Source organism: Eriocheir sinensis, chromosome 1 (assembly GCF_024679095.1).
Source record: "Eriocheir sinensis breed Jianghai 21 chromosome 1, ASM2467909v1, whole genome shotgun sequence".
NCBI lineage: Eukaryota > Metazoa > Arthropoda > Malacostraca > Decapoda > Varunidae > Eriocheir > Eriocheir sinensis.
The window spans coordinates 9,498,148-9,515,739 of NC_066509.1; the positions used below are offsets into that span (position 1 = coordinate 9,498,148).

The 17,592-nt window shown below is 41.7% G+C and overlaps 2 protein-coding genes across 13 annotated transcripts in view; one reads left to right on the plus strand and one right to left on the minus strand.

Annotated features, from left to right (window-relative positions):
• LOC126990226 (neuronal migration protein doublecortin-like) overlaps positions 1-6,100 on the minus strand; it is a 43,875-nt gene extending 37,775 nt beyond the window's left edge. Inside the window, exon 1 of one of the 2 annotated variants that reach the window (XM_050848804.1) lies at positions 5,930-6,100. In XM_050848804.1, the coding sequence (XP_050704761.1) occupies positions 5,930-6,085 (156 nt within the window). In that variant the 5' untranslated portion in view covers positions 6,086-6,100. Of the gene's footprint in view, positions 1-5,678; positions 5,823-5,929 lie in introns of those variants that run through there. The other variant, XM_050848933.1, reaches the window with a different exon arrangement.
• Positions 6,101-6,246: 146 nt separating this feature from the next.
• LOC126989465 (uncharacterized) lies at positions 6,247-16,114 on the plus strand. Of its 11 annotated transcripts, none has more exons than XM_050848109.1 (10): positions 6,247-6,826; positions 9,103-9,272; positions 9,503-9,745; positions 9,895-11,040; positions 11,177-11,320; positions 11,745-11,876; positions 12,048-12,230; positions 12,666-12,875; positions 13,680-13,811; positions 14,856-16,114. In XM_050848109.1, exons 3-10 carry the CDS (start codon positions 9,509-9,511, stop codon positions 15,843-15,845), a joined length of 3,174 nt encoding a protein of 1,057 aa, XP_050704066.1. In that variant the 5' UTR covers positions 6,247-6,826; positions 9,103-9,272; positions 9,503-9,508; the 3' UTR covers positions 15,846-16,114. The 11 variants fall into 11 exon arrangements, with proteins under 11 accessions (XP_050704066.1, XP_050704022.1, XP_050704521.1 ...); XM_050848065.1 differs by having other exon boundaries at positions 9,103-9,207; XM_050848564.1 differs by having other exon boundaries at positions 9,103-9,207; positions 9,910-11,040.
• Positions 16,115-17,592: the final 1,478 nt, after the last annotated feature.

The window sequence follows — 17,592 nt, forward strand, 5'->3', positions numbered from 1 at the left end:
TCTCAAAAACCTGGCACTTGAAAAAAAAGGTAAGTGCCGGCCAGTCTAACCAAACTCAATACTAGGAGGCTTGAACACTCAACTACCTTCAAGCTGCAAAAACAACCCGACGTTCTGATTATAACCCAACACAACATACGTAATTCAAGCCAGCAAAAACGTCTCAAAAACCTGGCACTTGAAAAAAAAAAAGTGCCAGCCAGTCAGCTCGCCCTCGCCAACCAGCCAGCCAGCGAGGGCCACCTTCACCTCCACGGCAACCATTCCTCACAGGGAACTAACGAGACGATAAATTCCCTTCCGAGATCAAAAGCAGGCAAACAGAAACACAGAAGTAAACTAGAATTAAGCCACGGTCAATGCACGAGGGTTCTATATCTCCTGGATAGATGAGGTGAAAGACAGGAGGATAAGAGGGGTGGGTGGGAGGTCGTGTTCTCTCTCTCTCTCTCTCTCTCTCTCTCTCTCTCTCTCTCTCTCTCTCTCTCTGACGTCAGCATCAATACCCTGCAGATGCCGCGAAGCAGATTTGTTTATGGTTTGTTAACACATCCCAGTCAACGACACACACACACACACACACACCTGGAGGAGGACACAGTAGGGGCGAGGGAGGGAGGTGTGACGGGATGCCAAGGCCGCCGCAGCCTCCATTTACAGCACTTAGGAACCAACGAATGAATAAAACACGACGTAACTGGCTTGTAAAAGGAAGGGATGAGTGGACCTGTCGGGGACACACACACACACACACACACACACACACACACACACACACACACACATAATCACCTGCAGGTTTCTAATAGCCGTAAAGCAAGAATTTAATCCCTCACAAACAAAAGTATCAAGTATAGAGCATCTCCACAAGCAAGCGGATGTTTAAACGAAGTACCAGTTCTGATTACTATGTTCTGTTTTCCGTAGCACAGGAAACAGCGTCATCAATGACGTCACTTTGTATCCGTACAGTGTGAATCGTGGCGGCCGATGTGGGCTGTGGACATGTAGTCATCACACGAGAAAAGATCCAAGAATTTTCCCAAGGTTTGGGTGTATGGTGGTCCCTACATGTACAAAATCATCAGTAAATTCACCATTATCCTGCTTTAAAGTTTTCCTGTAAAATATATTTGAATATTCATACCGACGTTTGAGGAGGGAGTGATGATTATGTTTATAGTTTATACCAACGTATAAGAGATTTGGCGAGCAGGAACGGCGAAGACTAGTGGACGGCTAATCATTACCTATCTGCGGTAAATAAGCTATTATCTAATGTAGTTGTGTGTAACTTTGTTAAGTAAGTGACACACCCCACGCGTGTATGGCACCGTGTATTCCGAGGAACGCGGCCTGAGTAATCCATCTCCTCAAAAGCTGCGGCTCAATCAAGAACTGCCGAGACCAAACTCATCTCCGATGGGCGAAAACCATGGATCGATGATCAGAACGTACTATTCGTCTTTGAAGGGTTTGGAGAAAGGAAGTCCTCAATGTTTTGGACTATGGATGGTGGTCAAGGCCTCAAGGGTGTCCGCACGAATTCTGCCGCCTCCTCGTTTCTGACTTTATTGGTGACGGTGCCAAAGACAGCAAAACCGAGTAATCTGAATCGCGCCTAAGATAAAATACAGCCCTTCACTATAACATGCGGACCTACAAGACACGCGTCTAGCTTACCAGCCCAAAACAGAAGTGAGCACCGCACACTACGTTCGTTCATGAAGCATGTAACAACCTTGATAGCTGAGCACGCGGTGACTGATAAGTGGGCGTGGTCACTGTGGTCGTGTGTGCCTGGCGCCGCCGAACAATATCGGCTAGGAACATTGGCAAAACAAGACTAATGAGGGGTGTTGGTAGGTATGTGTGAATGTAGGTTACATAGCCAGAGTTCTCAAGCACAGGAAACACATGGAGATTAATAATGTCAACAAGAATTCGTAAGTATACAACTAATTTGACGTTTGCATTTGCGTAATAATACTGTAAGTGACAAATTTTGTATTGCAATAATGATACGTTTGTCTCTTCTCTCAATTTTTCAAATATATGGACATTGCATAGTTTATACGCGACTAAAGTGTAGCCTACCATACAACACTTTTGACTTGTAACATCTGGAACGACAACTACCAGGGAGATCTTGACCTTAAATACCTCCTTCCAAGACAGGTTTTTAAGAACGTTAGTATGTTAATGGTAAAAAGTACCTTCCCGCGTCATGACTTGCACCATCTGGAAGGCCGGAAACCCCCCCCCCCCACCTCTCGATCTGCCACTCCTGCACCTCCAGCGCTGCCTTAACTGGACCCGCTACCTGTGCTAACGTTGATGCTACTACCGCTGCTGCTCCGCCTATACAAGCAAAACCTACCTTCAGCCTGTGTGTGTGTGTGTGACTTTCACCACACCACCTGGACACCGGGAATAGGACACCTGTCTGATTCATTACTCGAATCTTATTACTGCAACACCTGGCGCACAAATGGCTACCAAGAGATGGCAAAAGTATACTTGAAGAAACACTTTAACTCAAATCTGCTACGAATGGATAAGAATGTTGCGGAAAGAAAGTAAATAAAGTAAATCACTCGTAAAATTTGACGTTAACACATGGGTAACACGACCTCAAGACTTGGGAACGAAAACACACATTTGGCCCAAGGTCTCCCCGCAACATGAAAGGAGCCCCGCCTAATTTCGGAATCAGCTGCAATGCCTGATGACACATCTGGTGACACATAGCCGCTGGCGAGGGACGGGAGAGGGTGAGAAAAAGACAGGAGATGGAGAGCAGTGCAGTGGGGAAGATGTCATACTCATAGATGGACATCATCACAGAGGAACGGTACCGAGTCTGACCCTTCCTTCCCTCCTTCTATACGAACTCCACCACCTCGTCCTCCTCCTCCTTATCCCAGTCCTCCCCCCTCCCTCCTAACTGGCCACACATCACGCACGCACACCAACACGTGACACGCAAACCCCGCACGCTGCATGATACCTTTACTAATTCAACTCCATAATTTGAAACTGTCTGTTAAGGAAGTCGTTTCCTACTGACGGTGTGATAAACAACGAGAAAACGACACGACAGTTCATGAGCATGTGCTGGAGTCGTGCGTCCGCCAGCCCTGCGCGACGCTGTTACTCACAAGGCAAGAATGTGCGGGTTGCCCCCTCACCAACGGAATGAAGGCTGCCTCATGCCCGTAACATTGGATGCCAGTGCTTTCAGGTAAAGGAAAATTTCCCTGATTCGGGGATATTAAAGTGGATGCAGGGAAGTGAAACATTCAAAATACACCTATATCTAGGGAGACTGCGAAGAAATTGAGAATGTGTTTCTTAATTAACACCGTTCCACTTAAGATCTCATGACATATGACATCCATAAAACTGGCGATTTTCAAAAAGGGATGCAATGAACAGTAAAAAAAATAAAAAATAAATAAACTTACCCAGTATAATAATGTATGTCATGTGCACGTAAAGGAGACGGAAGTGCTATGGGGCTAAACAGAAATGTGGTTTAATCTAAGTTCTAAGTAATTCCTGACAGCTCGATCAGGCAGAACTGTTGCAGGTTTTAGGATTCCATGTAAAGCAATTTTCTGTTTACTATATAATTATTTAAGTTTTGTCACTAACTTTAAAAAAAAAGTTAAATAAAAATGCAGGTAAAAGAACGAATATAATAAACACGCTTAAAATAAACATAAAAACAATTTAAAACTGAAACCTTATTGATGAAACTATTACTAATACTAATAATAACAGTGGTCACTCGCAACAACACTGCCGCGGTGGTGGGGTTTTTTTTTTTTTTTTTGTCATATTTTTGGCCATTTGCATATAACTATATGATGCTGATTAAATTGAGTGTAAATTATATTATTAATAAAATCTCGTCTTTTTTCACCCACTGTCCATTATAACAAGGCAATCAGGTGGATATAAACGCTGTCATGTTGAATCAAATATGTAGCTTTTAAACAATGTAAGTACGTATTACACTGACACCACACTGCATGTTTGCCTGTAGTGGTGTGTTTGTTATTGGAGTCTCATGAGGATAAGGGTTACATTTCTGTCTCATGCACACTGCATTCAGAGGGACTTAAGAGGTTGAGGCATAATTTTCTTAAGAACAACATTAATAAATCTTGACCATTTTCACGGCCTGCTTGCAATAACAATCTAGCTTGTCAGTATTACTGTTATATACATGCATAATAATGCATGGCAATTTCTGGATGGCAGTTTTCCCCATGACAATTTGTCCAGCACTTACTTAAATATACTCCATGTCTGTACAGGGAAACATTTTTAATTATTTTCCTCTATACAGACAAGGTATAATATGGCTTCTTTTTTAAAGTAAATAATATATAACAGCCAATGAAATAAGATATAATTTTATGAAAAGAAATACTATTATTCCTTGTAATAAAACTATAAGTAATTTCTTTGGTTAATATATATTCTTTACTTGAAAAAGAACCAGAGATGGAAAGCAAGCAAAGGTCCATCATGTGTCTGCTACATGATGCTATCAGTCTGACTACTGGGAAATTAACTCAACATATACCCTCAAAGGCACTGTTCTTAAATTTCTCATTTATTTTTCCAAGATAATATGGAGTTTAACATTATACTGAATAAATGTGCCATTGACAATTCAGCAGACTTCCACCCAAATAATACATACTATCATGCTTCAGAGGCATATCTGAGGCAGACTGACTTATTGAAAATTAATTCGTTAGTAAGCTGTTCTATGCCACTCATGATGACAATATAATTTTTTTTTTTTTTTAAGCACAGTAAGAAGTTACATATATTCAGTTGTGCACTTAATTATTCCATAGTGTAAAGCATAATGAGCTGCAAGTATGTCTCCTTCCAGAACCACACTGTAAGAATGTGCCAGTGTAACTTGATTTAGTTAAACTTTAGTGGCTCTACTTTAATGCTATTTTTTTTACCAAACTTTTTAGCCCCATTAAGTATATAAAAAATTTACTGTATTTATTCCTACTTAATAAATATAATCATTATCATAAATATGTAGCACTGTGCATATTCACTTATTTTTCAGTTATATATGCAACCATCTGAGGTAATATTTGTATCAATTTTGAAAACACAGTTCATTTCACCGGAACTCCCATGCCAAATAACAACAGACCTTTCAAAGTGGTTTACTGTGTTCAGCAAATTACGGTAGTGAAACTAATTCCATCCAGCAGAAGTAAGTCATAATGCCCACTGTTATTAGTGTTTGTGTCAGGCAGGGCAGGGCATGGAAGGAGATGGCACGGGCATCTGATGAACATGTATGTATCATGCCAGGCATAGACCACCCTTTACACCTAAATTTACACTTATGATAGGTGCATAAGACCAACTAGGTTGAAAAATATGAAAAATAGTTCCTGTAATTCAAACCTGAGTTCACTAGGGCATCCTAGGAGTGGTGGAATGGCTCAGTAGCTTTACAATTGACTTCAGTATATTATTAGTATTAAACACAGCGCAAAAGGTAGCACCAGAACAATATACTATATATGTCACGATGTACTCCTAACACACCTAAGACAGAGAATCAGGGGTAAGAGGAATAAAGTATAGAAGATAAACAATCAAAATAAGGACTAAACTTTACACACCTTTCCAATCACAGTACACGGCACGCTGCAGGCTACAACACCCCCCAGAGTCACAGCAACACCCACAACACAGCCACCGTCACAGCAACACCCACAACACAGCCACCGTCACAGCAACACCCGCAGCACAGCCACCGTCACAGCAACACCCACAGCAGTGACACAAGGCCTGCCCCTCGCAGCCCGCCGCCCCGCCCCACACTCCTCCCCCGGGCGTGTGCTGCAGGGGCTGCCACGCGTGATCCACTCACCTCCACCGCCGTCTCCTCGGCAGGAAGGGGAAAAGGCCGAACAGAACCGCGGTCCGCCGAGCCTGGCCCTGGCGTCGTCTGCTGCCTGGCCGCTGCCTCGCCGAGCACGCCAACTGTCCATTTAAATTTGAAGTCTTGTTTTCTTTTTTCGCACATTCATGGTGCATCCCTTGTATCATCTTTTATATTTAATTTACCCTCGAATAGTAAAGCCCAATATGTCAAAACAAGTCTACTATTACACTCACAAAATATTAGTTTGATATCAAAGCCCTATTTATTTTAAGAGTGTCACAGCCATGAACGCGATGGGTGCCTTTCTTACACATGTTTTCAGTGCATGTGGATTAATTTTAAGGGCGTGTTTGTATCAGTCAGATGGTCATTACATGTGGCCGTTGATCTGTCATATCACTCAATGACAATGGCCCGACTGTTACGAAAAAATGCATGGTACTTCAGGTCGCATCTAGCTTATGCCATTAGCAGGAACTGAAACCAAGCAGCATTCATCTACAGTTTCTTAGGCGATTTCCTGCCATGGGTTTAGTAATACCGTGTTTCTTATTTTGTGTGTACAATAACAAACAAGTGAACGTCGTGTTCCACATCTTCGCAACATGTCAACAAACACTGGCCGCCGCACGGGGGACTCAAGCAAAGCTCGAGGCTTGGCTCAAGAGAAAGATGCCTGGCCCCTAAAACACCAAGGAGAAAGAAAAAGAGGTAAACCTAAGTAATCTTCACCAGTTCTCATCAAATGTAAACCCTTCAGCCTCTTGAGGAGGAACAACCCAGGGGTCGACACCCTCTACCACCGCCACGAGAGGCCTCACACCACTGATCAGGCCACCAATCACGCATAACTTACCTGTGCCCTTAAAACAAAACCAGCAGGTAATGTACTGAAGCAGGGTATTCTGTTATGGGGATTAAAATAGCTCATATTGTTTTGCAATGAAATAAGGTTCCCTGATCTTCAGTTTCATAATGTTAGGTGTTAAATGCATGGAGATTTTATGATGATAATCACTATTCATACAATGAACCACAGTTTATTTGCAAGATAATAGTTTATAGAATTCATTGCAGCCATCTCAGGCAAGGTTAATACATTATTCCTTAGATCTTGTCACTTTAAATCTTTGGAATCATAGGCTATATGGTATTATTGCCATATGGGACAATACAAAGTACATAAATATAGCCACTGTCATGTAGAAGATCTAATAATTTCCAGTATTTTGAACCCCTACATCACCCATAGGAAATTAATAATAATGCCGGTAATGAATTCTTAAGCTTTAACGTGTGACATGCTTCACGCTGAACCATTGTTGTCACACTTATTGGTTGAAATGGCGACTCAATTCTGATGATGGCAGAGTCCACCTTCCTCATGGTCTTGTGTATTATGGAGATGAAACTTTTACCTAACCTATCCTGACCAATCTTAACAATCGGAATTAACCTAACCTACCCTGACCTATGCCCCACTGCCAAAATGCAATACAAGGAAATAAATTCCTAACTTAGTTACTATCAATTTGTAATGGTTCAGAGGTTGGCATCCCTAACTATGAATCTGTGGGCCTAGGTTTAAATCCCAGCCTGGGCAGTCAGCATGCATCCCACCCAGCTTTCATTTTTCCTTTCAGGATGATCGATAAATGGGTACCAGGGGAGGGTAAACTGTGATAACCCGGATGTTACATTGGCCCTTTATCGGGTAAAGGGTTCTCTCCCACCACAGCACAACAGGCCAACAGGATGGCGATGAGCCCCGTGCCCACATGCAGCTATAGCATTTGCTCCCAGCTCTACCTTTATTTATACATATATCGGGTTCAAAAGATTCAGAATGACAAGATCTAGGGGACAACGTATTAACATCATGCAAGATGGCTACAATATATTTAGTATTACCCAGTTTATTTTATTCTAAAGTACAATGCTTGAGAGGACTGTAAATGTTATTATTATATTAGATTATTGATTCTTATTCTTACAATATCCTGCTCAATGAATTTTGGTTGTACCACTAAATTCAGATAATGATTTAATTTGCCTGAGTATGAATAAGTTGATGAGGAACACACATACTGCTCTATTCCCTATAATCGGTTCACCCAAGTCTGAGTTGTGCATTATCATGTGCTGGCAACCTGGTTTTACACGGTGTGTCTGATTTCGTGGGTAATGTAAGATAGCCGACGCATAGGAAACAGTCATCGTTATCGATAATATGCAGGCAACAATAACAAATACCATGAGTTATAGTCGACTTTGAGTTAAATATTATTAGTACTGTCACAAACAGCTGTTTTCTTAATTTACAAAATTGCTGATTATAATTATTAAATAGCCTTGGCACTGTCTGCCACTGAGAAAATTAGCAGGCTTTTTAATAGCAAGACAGCTGTTTGCGACCGTAAAAATAATTTTTAACTCAAAATCGACTATAATTGACAGTATTTGTTATTGTTACTTGCACTTATTGAAATTGACAACTGTTACATATGTGTAGGCTATCATTTATTATCCATGCAATCAGACATGCCGTGTGACAACAGATTGCTAGCGCATGATAATGCACACCTCAGACTCATGTGAATCAACAATAATTAACTACCCCCACAACCCAAACCATCATGACTGGTGGGGCTGTTACAAATTTAGTGGAGCTAAGTTAAATATTTAATAGATCTAGATTAATACTAATTTGGTTGGTAAGTAAAAGTACAGTAATACCTCAGTTTACAAGTGTTTTGATTTATAAGCAAAAAAAAATCACTAAGAACGCCTTGGTATATGAACAGTGACTTCGTGTATGAGCATCCTGTTTGTACAAGTCAAAGACGTGAGCCTGGGTTCCTTTTGTTTGCTGTAAGACGAGAGTGCCCAGAGTGGAAAACAATGGGAATGGGGTCTCATTCCGTGTTGTACACTCACAGAGGTAGCACCCACGCTCTCATGTCCTCTTAAGTTTGTGGTCTAGTGTGCTATCTTTGTGTTTTAAGCACTACAGTGTGCGCTCAATTTGGTTTACGAGTTTTTTGATCCGTGAGCAAAATTCCGTAAAGAATTAAGCTTGTAAACTGAGATGTGACTGTAGTGTTCGGCTTGTTGGCCACATACAGCTCAGCATATGCTCCCAACTATACCTTACCCAGGTACCCATTTACTGACCAGCCTCAATGGGAGGATGAACACCTGGATGGGCTGAGTGCTGACTGCCCAGGTTAGGATCGAAGCCTGGCCCGTGGATTTTAAGCTAGGTGTGAGAATCACTACACCAAGGAGTGGTGCTGTGCATATTTATACATACAACTTTTGAATCACTGTAAGAATAATCTGAAAGTATACTTCACTTTATCCTTAGAATGGATACTATACTGCTATTTATTTTAATATGGAATACATTTCATATAATTATATGTTCAAAATATTTGTATACCAACTATCCAACTTTAGATTTTTTTTTCTTTTTAAACTCAGTTTCATATACTAAATGTTGTGCTACAAATGTGTTTATCCAAATGATTTCAATGTTGTAATTCTACAATGTTTCAGGACAGCATGCAACATTTTATTTGGAGTAGCCAGGGTAGTGCCATTTGGGAGGTGGCAAGTAAGCTCCAGGAGGATGCCATTCAAGTGGATGTGTACCTGCACACTGCTGCTGGAGGAGCTGAGGTGGTCAGCACCAGCACTACACACAGAGCTCTCACCAAGAAGAAAAAAGTTCACGAAGACTCTATAACTTTCCCAGCTCACAAACTGATACTGGCAGCTGCTTCTCCATTCCTTAAGAAGGTACAGTCATAGGCATTTCTTATTTGGGGGTACAGAAGACCTTGATTTATTGTACAAAAATTGTTGCCTCATACATGTTATCTGTCAAAGTAGATTTAAAACAACTAGTACAATGTTAGGCAGATACAGCTATTTGTAGCCTATAACAGTGTTTTGTAATTCAGATTCTGAGTGAACACTACCTTGACCATCATGATGCTTGTGTTGATATCACCATCCCCCACGTGCTGCCTGAAGCCATGCGCTGCATCCTTGACTTCTTGTACTGTGGCACCATTGGCATCCCTCCGGCCATCAGGGAGAGTGTCCTGGAGGCTGCTAACCTGCTGCAAATCAAAAACTTTACTGATTACTATCCTTCCTGTGTGAAACTGGAAGGACCTTATGAAACAGAAAGCACATCAGAGAAAAGTGAATTTAAGATAATAGAAATTCCCATCCACAAACAAGGGAGAGGAGGAAAGAGACTGAGTGAAGAAAAATATGTCCATTCTAGCGTATCCAAAGCTGCTGTTCAGGTTAAAGAAGAATGTGAGGCAGACCAAGGAGGCTGTGGTCATGCTGGGACTGTAGAGGCAAGGCAGAAGCGAAGGAAGATCAAGAGCAAGTATAGTACTGACATATATGAAGTGAATCTACCAAGAATAAGAAAATGGAAAAAGAGAAAAATGCAAAGTTTCTTTAAGACTGAGAAGGAAGCAAATGTGCAAAATCCTGGCGGGGCCCAACAAAATGAAGAGTTTGAAGAACCAGACAAACACATAGTGTCTAATTTGTTCTCCAGTATCATGGATATGGATCAGAAAATTAAGCAAAGCAAATTTGAGAAGACTAGTGCAATGGAAAAAGCTCCAGAAGACTTTAATACTGATCCCCCTCCTTCGATATGTGATCTACCTCCTCTTCCCTCCACTGTTGCCTTAGCGATCACTGACAAGAAGCACAAAACCTTTACATCCCAGCTCCCACTCACATTAGCCTCAACTTCATCATCCTCAGTTGTAATGCAAAATATATTTGTAGCTGACCAACCTTACCTCCCAGACTCGACCACAAAACACAACTCAATGACCTTGAAAGCGAGGTCACTGGAGCCTCCTAGTGTGGCCATTGCTTCCCTTCCATCAACATCTCTGTTGTCAGGAATAAAGGAGCTGCCCTTCATGACACCACCTTCCTCCATAGCAAATTTCCCTCAGACCCAATTGACTTCACCCACTCACCGCAAGATCTCGGAGACACTTCAGGAGGATAAGAACGAAGAGGAACAAGAAGATGGACTCTTCAAATTTCAGGTCTGGTATTATCCATAGAAATGTCTAGCTTTGGTAAACCAGTGAGAATGAGACTATTATTAACCATATTTTTGTTAGCAAAAGAAGTTTTTATTTTAAGTCAAGATTGATTCTCACAAATTTATTCCTTTCACAGGTATTACTGAAGGAGTGTGAGGACTTCCCTGATGAGGTCTGTCCAATCCCTCCGTCTTCACAAGGAGGCAGCCAGCCAGGCAAAGGCAGCGTTGATATCAACCAGTGGATATCAGAAGAAATTCAGGGCTGTGTAATACCAACAGTAAGAAGATATTTTGTTATCATCTCTCATAGATTAAATCATTCGAACAGAAAATATTGTCTTAAAAAGTAACTGATAAATCAGTCATCATCAGCAGCAGCATGTATCATTTATTTGCAGGACATGGATCTCTCCCAAACCTCATTTATGTCCTGCCAGTCCTAACATACAGTCCAGAAACTTAAGACTTCACTAAATATTTAGAGAAAAAGCTAAGAATTACGCAACAAGAGATGGAGAGAAAAATGCTTCTGATAGTATGGACAGACAAGGAGTGAGCATTAGGGATGAGAGAACAGACAAGTGTTGAAGATGTTTTACTGATGATAAAGAATAAATATAATAGACTAGGGCAGATTATATCATGCACAGAAATGATAACAGATGGACAGCCAAAGTATAATGTGTCTGGTGGTCCCTACAGACTAGTGATTGTGACAAGGAGAGCAACCCAGAAGAGGCTGCAGCTGAAGACCATAAAAAGGACATCTTACAGGAGCACCTCACAATAGAGGAGGAGACAAACACTTCAAAAGAAACTGTAAATAATAGCAAGGCAAGTCGTTCTTCAACTGTACCTGTATTTTGAGACTTTTTCCATTTTATTTCCATACTTATTGAGTTACTCTCCTATTTTCTTTTGTTTGTTTTTACTACTGTATTAGGTAATTCTCACAGAGCAGATGATTCATGGTCCTCTTGCTCATTCCTATTTCCCTGATTCTAGGATGATGTTGAGTGTGAAATGTGTGGGAAGATATTCTCTGACTACCGCAGCTGCCAATCACACAAACGTGGTGTCCATGATGAGGCAAAGCAGATGTGTCGATACTGTGGCAAACTGTTCAGGAGGCGCTGTGACCTGTACCAGCACGAGAGACGGCACAGAACAGCCAATCTGCCCTGTAAAGTAGGCTTCTTAATACTTTTGTTTAACACCAAACTATATACTGCTTAGCACTACATATCTAACAAATTATGTCAGTGAAGCATCTTCACCAACCCCTTCATTGTGTGACAGGATTAAGATTGCACTGAACTTCAGCTGTTGGCTATAGGACTGGCAGCTACCTTCATAGCTTGATTATGAGTCAATGTTTGATATGACTATAAATATAAATACATATTTATACTGAATATATATATATATATATATATATATATATATATATATATATATATATATATATATATATATATATATATATATATATATATATATATAGCTAGATAGATAGATATAGATAGATATAGATATAGATATAGATATAGATAGATATAGATATAGATATATATAGATATATATATAGATATATATATAAATGTTTTCATATGAAACTTGCAGTATTGTGGGAAGATATTCAAGGTGGCAAAGGATTTGCAAGCCCATTTAGCAACTCACATTGGAGGCAAACGGTTCCAATGTATTCACTGTGATAAGGAACTCACCTCCTACAGAAACCTGAAGAATCATATTGCAAGTATTCATCAGCACCATAGGCCATACACATGCCAGGTGTGCAAGAAGACATACTCAAAGGCTTCTTCATTACAGGTAAGAACAGGACTTTGTTACCAATCATACACCATATAAAACAGCCACAGTAATTACTGTTGCAGTTTATTATTGATTTACCTCAACTTCCAGAGGTCTAGATAACAGTGGTGCTCAGTTTTCTGGGTAATCCATCCTTCATTGGCAGAAATATTTTTTCTCCTCCCTGCATGAAGTTTTTTCCCTGCTTTAGCTTATGATGGAGGCTGTTATGACCTCCTAGCAGCAGGAAATGGAGTAGTTTCATGATGATGATGATAGCAATAGTAATAATGATGATAATAATGAAAATGTTCTCTCTTGTAAATGAGGTGATATCTAAGAAAGCAAGAAACAAAAACATAACAAAGGACTAATATAAGGGACAGTGAATCCTAAGAGAAAACAAAACAGAAAAAAAAAGAAAAAAAAAAAAGAAACTACCAGAGTTATTTTTTGTTTAAAATCACAGGCTGCATATTTGTTTTTAATTTAAAACTAAATTAATAAAACATCTCAGTAAGTTAAGGAAAGGAAATGTCTACCCACTACTTATCACTGTCATCTACTGATGACAGTGATAAGTATTGGGTGGACATTTGTGGAAGAGACTTTTTGAATTAGAAACTCCATCGTTATCTTGCTATACTTTGTAGGCTGGTGACTTTTTTTCTCCATTACTCAGTCATGAGTGGTACTGTCAGAGGTGCTTAATCTCAGTAAATAATTCACATATAAATCAATCAAAATTCAAGGGTCATATTTTAATCACATTATATCAGTCAGTAAGTTCTTTTATACTTATGTCATCTTATCACTTTCAAGGTACACGTACGCTCTGTCCACACTGGCGAGCGCCCTTTTAAGTGCAGCGTGTGTGGCAAGACCTTCTGTGACGCTGCCTTGCTGAAGAGCCATCAGGTGGTGCACACCGGGGAAAGGAGGTACTCATGCAGAGTGAGTATGCCAACATTCTCTGGAATCATTTTTGCAGTGGTATTAATCCTTTTCCTCCTAGGACTTACTATGTATGTACATACATGTCCTGGGTTACTGAGAGAATATTTCAGAATGTACTATGTCACATCCTGGGTTCCCAGATAATTATCCCAAGACACACTAATATTTTTTTATTAAAAATCTTACATGAGTGTAATTAATGCCTGCATTGATGCAGCAAAGGCCCCAAAACTCTCTGGACCAATGAAAATTATACATGAACACTGCCTGTGGCACATTGGTAAGGTGTTGGCTTTCCCTCCCCTCTGGTGGGAAGCATAATCCCTCCTCCTCTCCATTGAAGGTTGTTGCTGTTACACTTATAACATTATGTCAACCCCTTGTGGCTTCTCCCAAGAAGACTAATTTCTAATATGTTTTGAAAAGCAACAAATACTCCCAGTACAGTGGCAGCAGGGATGGGATGCTGCAGTTCTGTAATTAAATAGTTCAGAATAATGTGGGATGGGAAGGGGCCTGCATGATAACTTGATCAGAGACATCCCTGTGGTTGGCATTGTTTGGTCGGTGAGGCAGTGCCCCCTCCCCCCCTGGTGTATGCCCCTATTGGTTGATTGAGGGATAGCCCAAGTCCGTTTTGAAGTATATGCTACCAAAAAGTAGACAAATTTTTAATTTGTTTAATACTCCAGTACACAATTAATATGAAATGGCACATGTGGGAGCCTTGGGTAGAGGCTGTGTGCCCTGATAGCCTTGTGGGGAGGAAGGGTTTGAGATTGAAGTAGTGTTTAATACTGGCTGAAGACTGTCCATTAACATTAGATCATAAACAGATAATATAGTTCAAAGGAAAGAAGGAGACTGAAATTGATGTGCCAATCCTGAGGCTTGCCTTTCACACTATGTTCCCTAATGACATTCATTAAAAATAGTCACTCATACATATTACATCATCACAATTATCTAAAAAGTAGTCACTTCATCTTAAAAGGTTAGATAGAAGATGACACCACTTTACATTCATGCTCTCTGCTCCAGGTGTGTGGTCGCCCCTTCAGTCAGTACAGCAATATGATCAGCCACCAGCGCATCCACACCAACACCCGGCCCTTCCTCTGCCTCATATGCCGGGAGGACTTCAAGACTAAAGATGGGCTCCTGAAGCACAAATGGGTCCACACGGGGCTGAAGCCCCTCCGGTGCCGCCACTGTGGCCGGGAGTTTCGCATAAAGGAGCGCTTTGAAAGGCACATGCTCAAGTTCCACAATGAGGTGATCAGCCTTCCTGAGATTTTCTTTGAAGTGCCAGATGAGATGGTGCAAGGTGAGAAAAGCAACACCTCAACCCCATGTGATATTGAGGTGATTAGAGCCAGGGTGAAAAAGGAGCCCCCTGAAGACACCCAACAGGACCAGATGCTGGATGGTGGCCTGCTAGATGGAGGTTCTACAGATGATCTCAGTCCTGTGGTTCATTTAGTGAGCAGCATTGGTGAGCAGGAGGTCAGCAGAGAGCCTAGTCATGTACAGTTAAGCTACCCTCTGCTGACTACTACTGCAGGACTGGATGAAGGAGACAACATCACTCTTGGGAACATTACTGGCCATATTTCCTGCAGTGGACATGTTGCGCCACTCGATGTCGAGTCTCTTCTGAACAGCGAAGACACAGCCACTGGTAGTGCCTTAATCATAGCAGGCGAGGAGAGGGCAGAGGTGCTGCCAGCAACCATCGCTGAGTCTGCCGTGAGGGACTGTGAGGAAGTTGTCATCCTCACAAAGGTCTCTGAGGAAGCAGAGCAAATAAGTCAGGAGCTGCATCCCCAGCCCACCATCAAGCTCTGGATACCAAGTAAAAGATCAGAGTTAGAGCAGCAAGGGATTGAGAGTAATGGTGAAGGTGACATCCTGATTGTCTCCAGTGGTGCTTTCACTGAGACAAGCCCAGCAGGGCAGGTACTAGGCACAGAGATAGGCCCTCAAGTGGTCCATACCATGATCCTTGATGGGTCAGGTACTAGCATGTAAGAGTGGTGGTGACTGGGCATGTTGTGTTCCTGCATCTCAGGGGATGCACCCTGAACAGCTGCAGAAAGTGAAAGGAAACAGGTGCTTCCATAAATACCAAAAGAAGTTTACACAAACACAAACACCTACATGCTTGGGTCATTGTATCAGGAAAAAAAATCCTCAATAAAAGTATAAAAATGACAGAATAATTAATAATTTAAATGCAATCAGTTTAAAAATAAAATTATGTATCTTTACAATTATAAAGAATAAAGCAGAAAATAACACTTATTTATATTAACCACTACCATATGTGACAACTTGAAAGGTGTTAGAGCGGTATTACGATGATAAATGCAATATTATGCAAGGTTGGAATTTCCGCATCAGTCTGATTAATATCACGGTCAGGTGAACAGAAAAAAATTGAACGACGCCACACCAAGTCCTTGAGGGAGCCAGGGAAGTGACGGCCAGAATTCCACATCAACACTCATCTTGCTGATAAGTCCGAACCTTCTGCTCCAAGCACGTGACATGCCCTCCCTTGTCATCAACTGCGTGAGGCCACAGTAAAGAATAGGATACATGGCTGATATTCAGACAATCACCAAATTAAATAACTGACAGAATTACATAATTTACTCAAGATGCTATTTATCTTCCATCACCAGAAACTAAAATACATTAACAAAAGAATGCTCAAAGTTGAGAATGTTGGTTGACGAATATGAAAAGGAGTTAATGCTTGGCGAGTGTTTCAGGGAGGGAGGGGCGGAAATTACGAGTCAATGCACGTATACACGAACACTGATTTCTCCCTTGCTAGTGGTTCCTGGGTGAAGGGGGCGGAACTTACCCGTAGAGTTAAAATAAAGAACTTCAAAAAACTTGATTGTGAAAGGTTGCCGATGACTGGAGGGGGCGAGGCTCACACGGTCACACGCCAGGTTAAAGTGAATGGCCCTCGTCTGTATTTGATTGGCCGTTGCTGCGAGGGGAGCGGAGACGGGGGGTCGAGTTCGAAAAAAAAAGGAGTGCGTGTTATTGCGCCGCCACTGAGATCTCGCCGCCGCCCCCCGCGAGGCAACCTTCACGCCGCGGGGAGACGACGAATTTTCATACACAACGATAGCGTATCTGTGAAGTGTTGCTGCGTGTGTGTGTGTGTGTGTGTGTGTGTGTGTGCGTGAGAGAGAGAGAGAGAGAGAGAGAGAGAGAGAGAGAGAGAGAGAGAGAGATAATGCTAACCCTTCTCACCTCACTTCATCTGACCCCCCACCCCCCCAGTGGCACACCTGTAAGGCCAATCCTCCTCCTTCTCCATCTCCTCCTCACGTGATATATTCCTCACCTTCTTCTTCTTCTTCATCATCATCCTAACGTTTCATATTCCTCACCTTATCCCTGTTCTCTTTAACCCCCCCACCACCATTACCATTGTCTATCGCTTCTATCTACTAACCACGACCGTCTCTATTCCTCCCCCTCCCCCCCCCCCCCACAACCAGTCCCTCCAACCGCCACTGTCACCTCTCCAATAAGCAAAACCTTCCCCCTACTGTAACACGCATCAACCACTAACTCTCAGACCTCTCCACCACCACCACCACCACCATCGCCTAACCAGTCTCGAACCGAATAGTTATATAAAGGTCACGCACGAGGGAGGAACCAACCAGCCTCTCTCACCTTTTCACCCGCGCCTTAGAGTCATGCAGTAGGATCTGGATGATTCAAGAAGTGGGTGATCCTCCATATCGTA

Excerpts from the sequence above, each read along its gene's own strand:
- LOC126989465 (XM_050848109.1), top strand. The coding sequence starts at position 9,509 with ATGCAACATTTTATTTGGAGTAGCCAGGGTAGTGCCATTTGGGAGGTG. Across the intron at positions 9,746-9,894 it reads CTTCTCCATTCCTTAAGAAG|TGTTTTGTAATTCAGATTCT; the intron begins GTACAGTCATAG and ends AGCCTATAACAG. Across the intron at positions 11,877-12,047 it reads AAACTGTAAATAATAGCAAG|GATGATGTTGAGTGTGAAAT; the intron begins GCAAGTCGTTCT and ends CCCTGATTCTAG.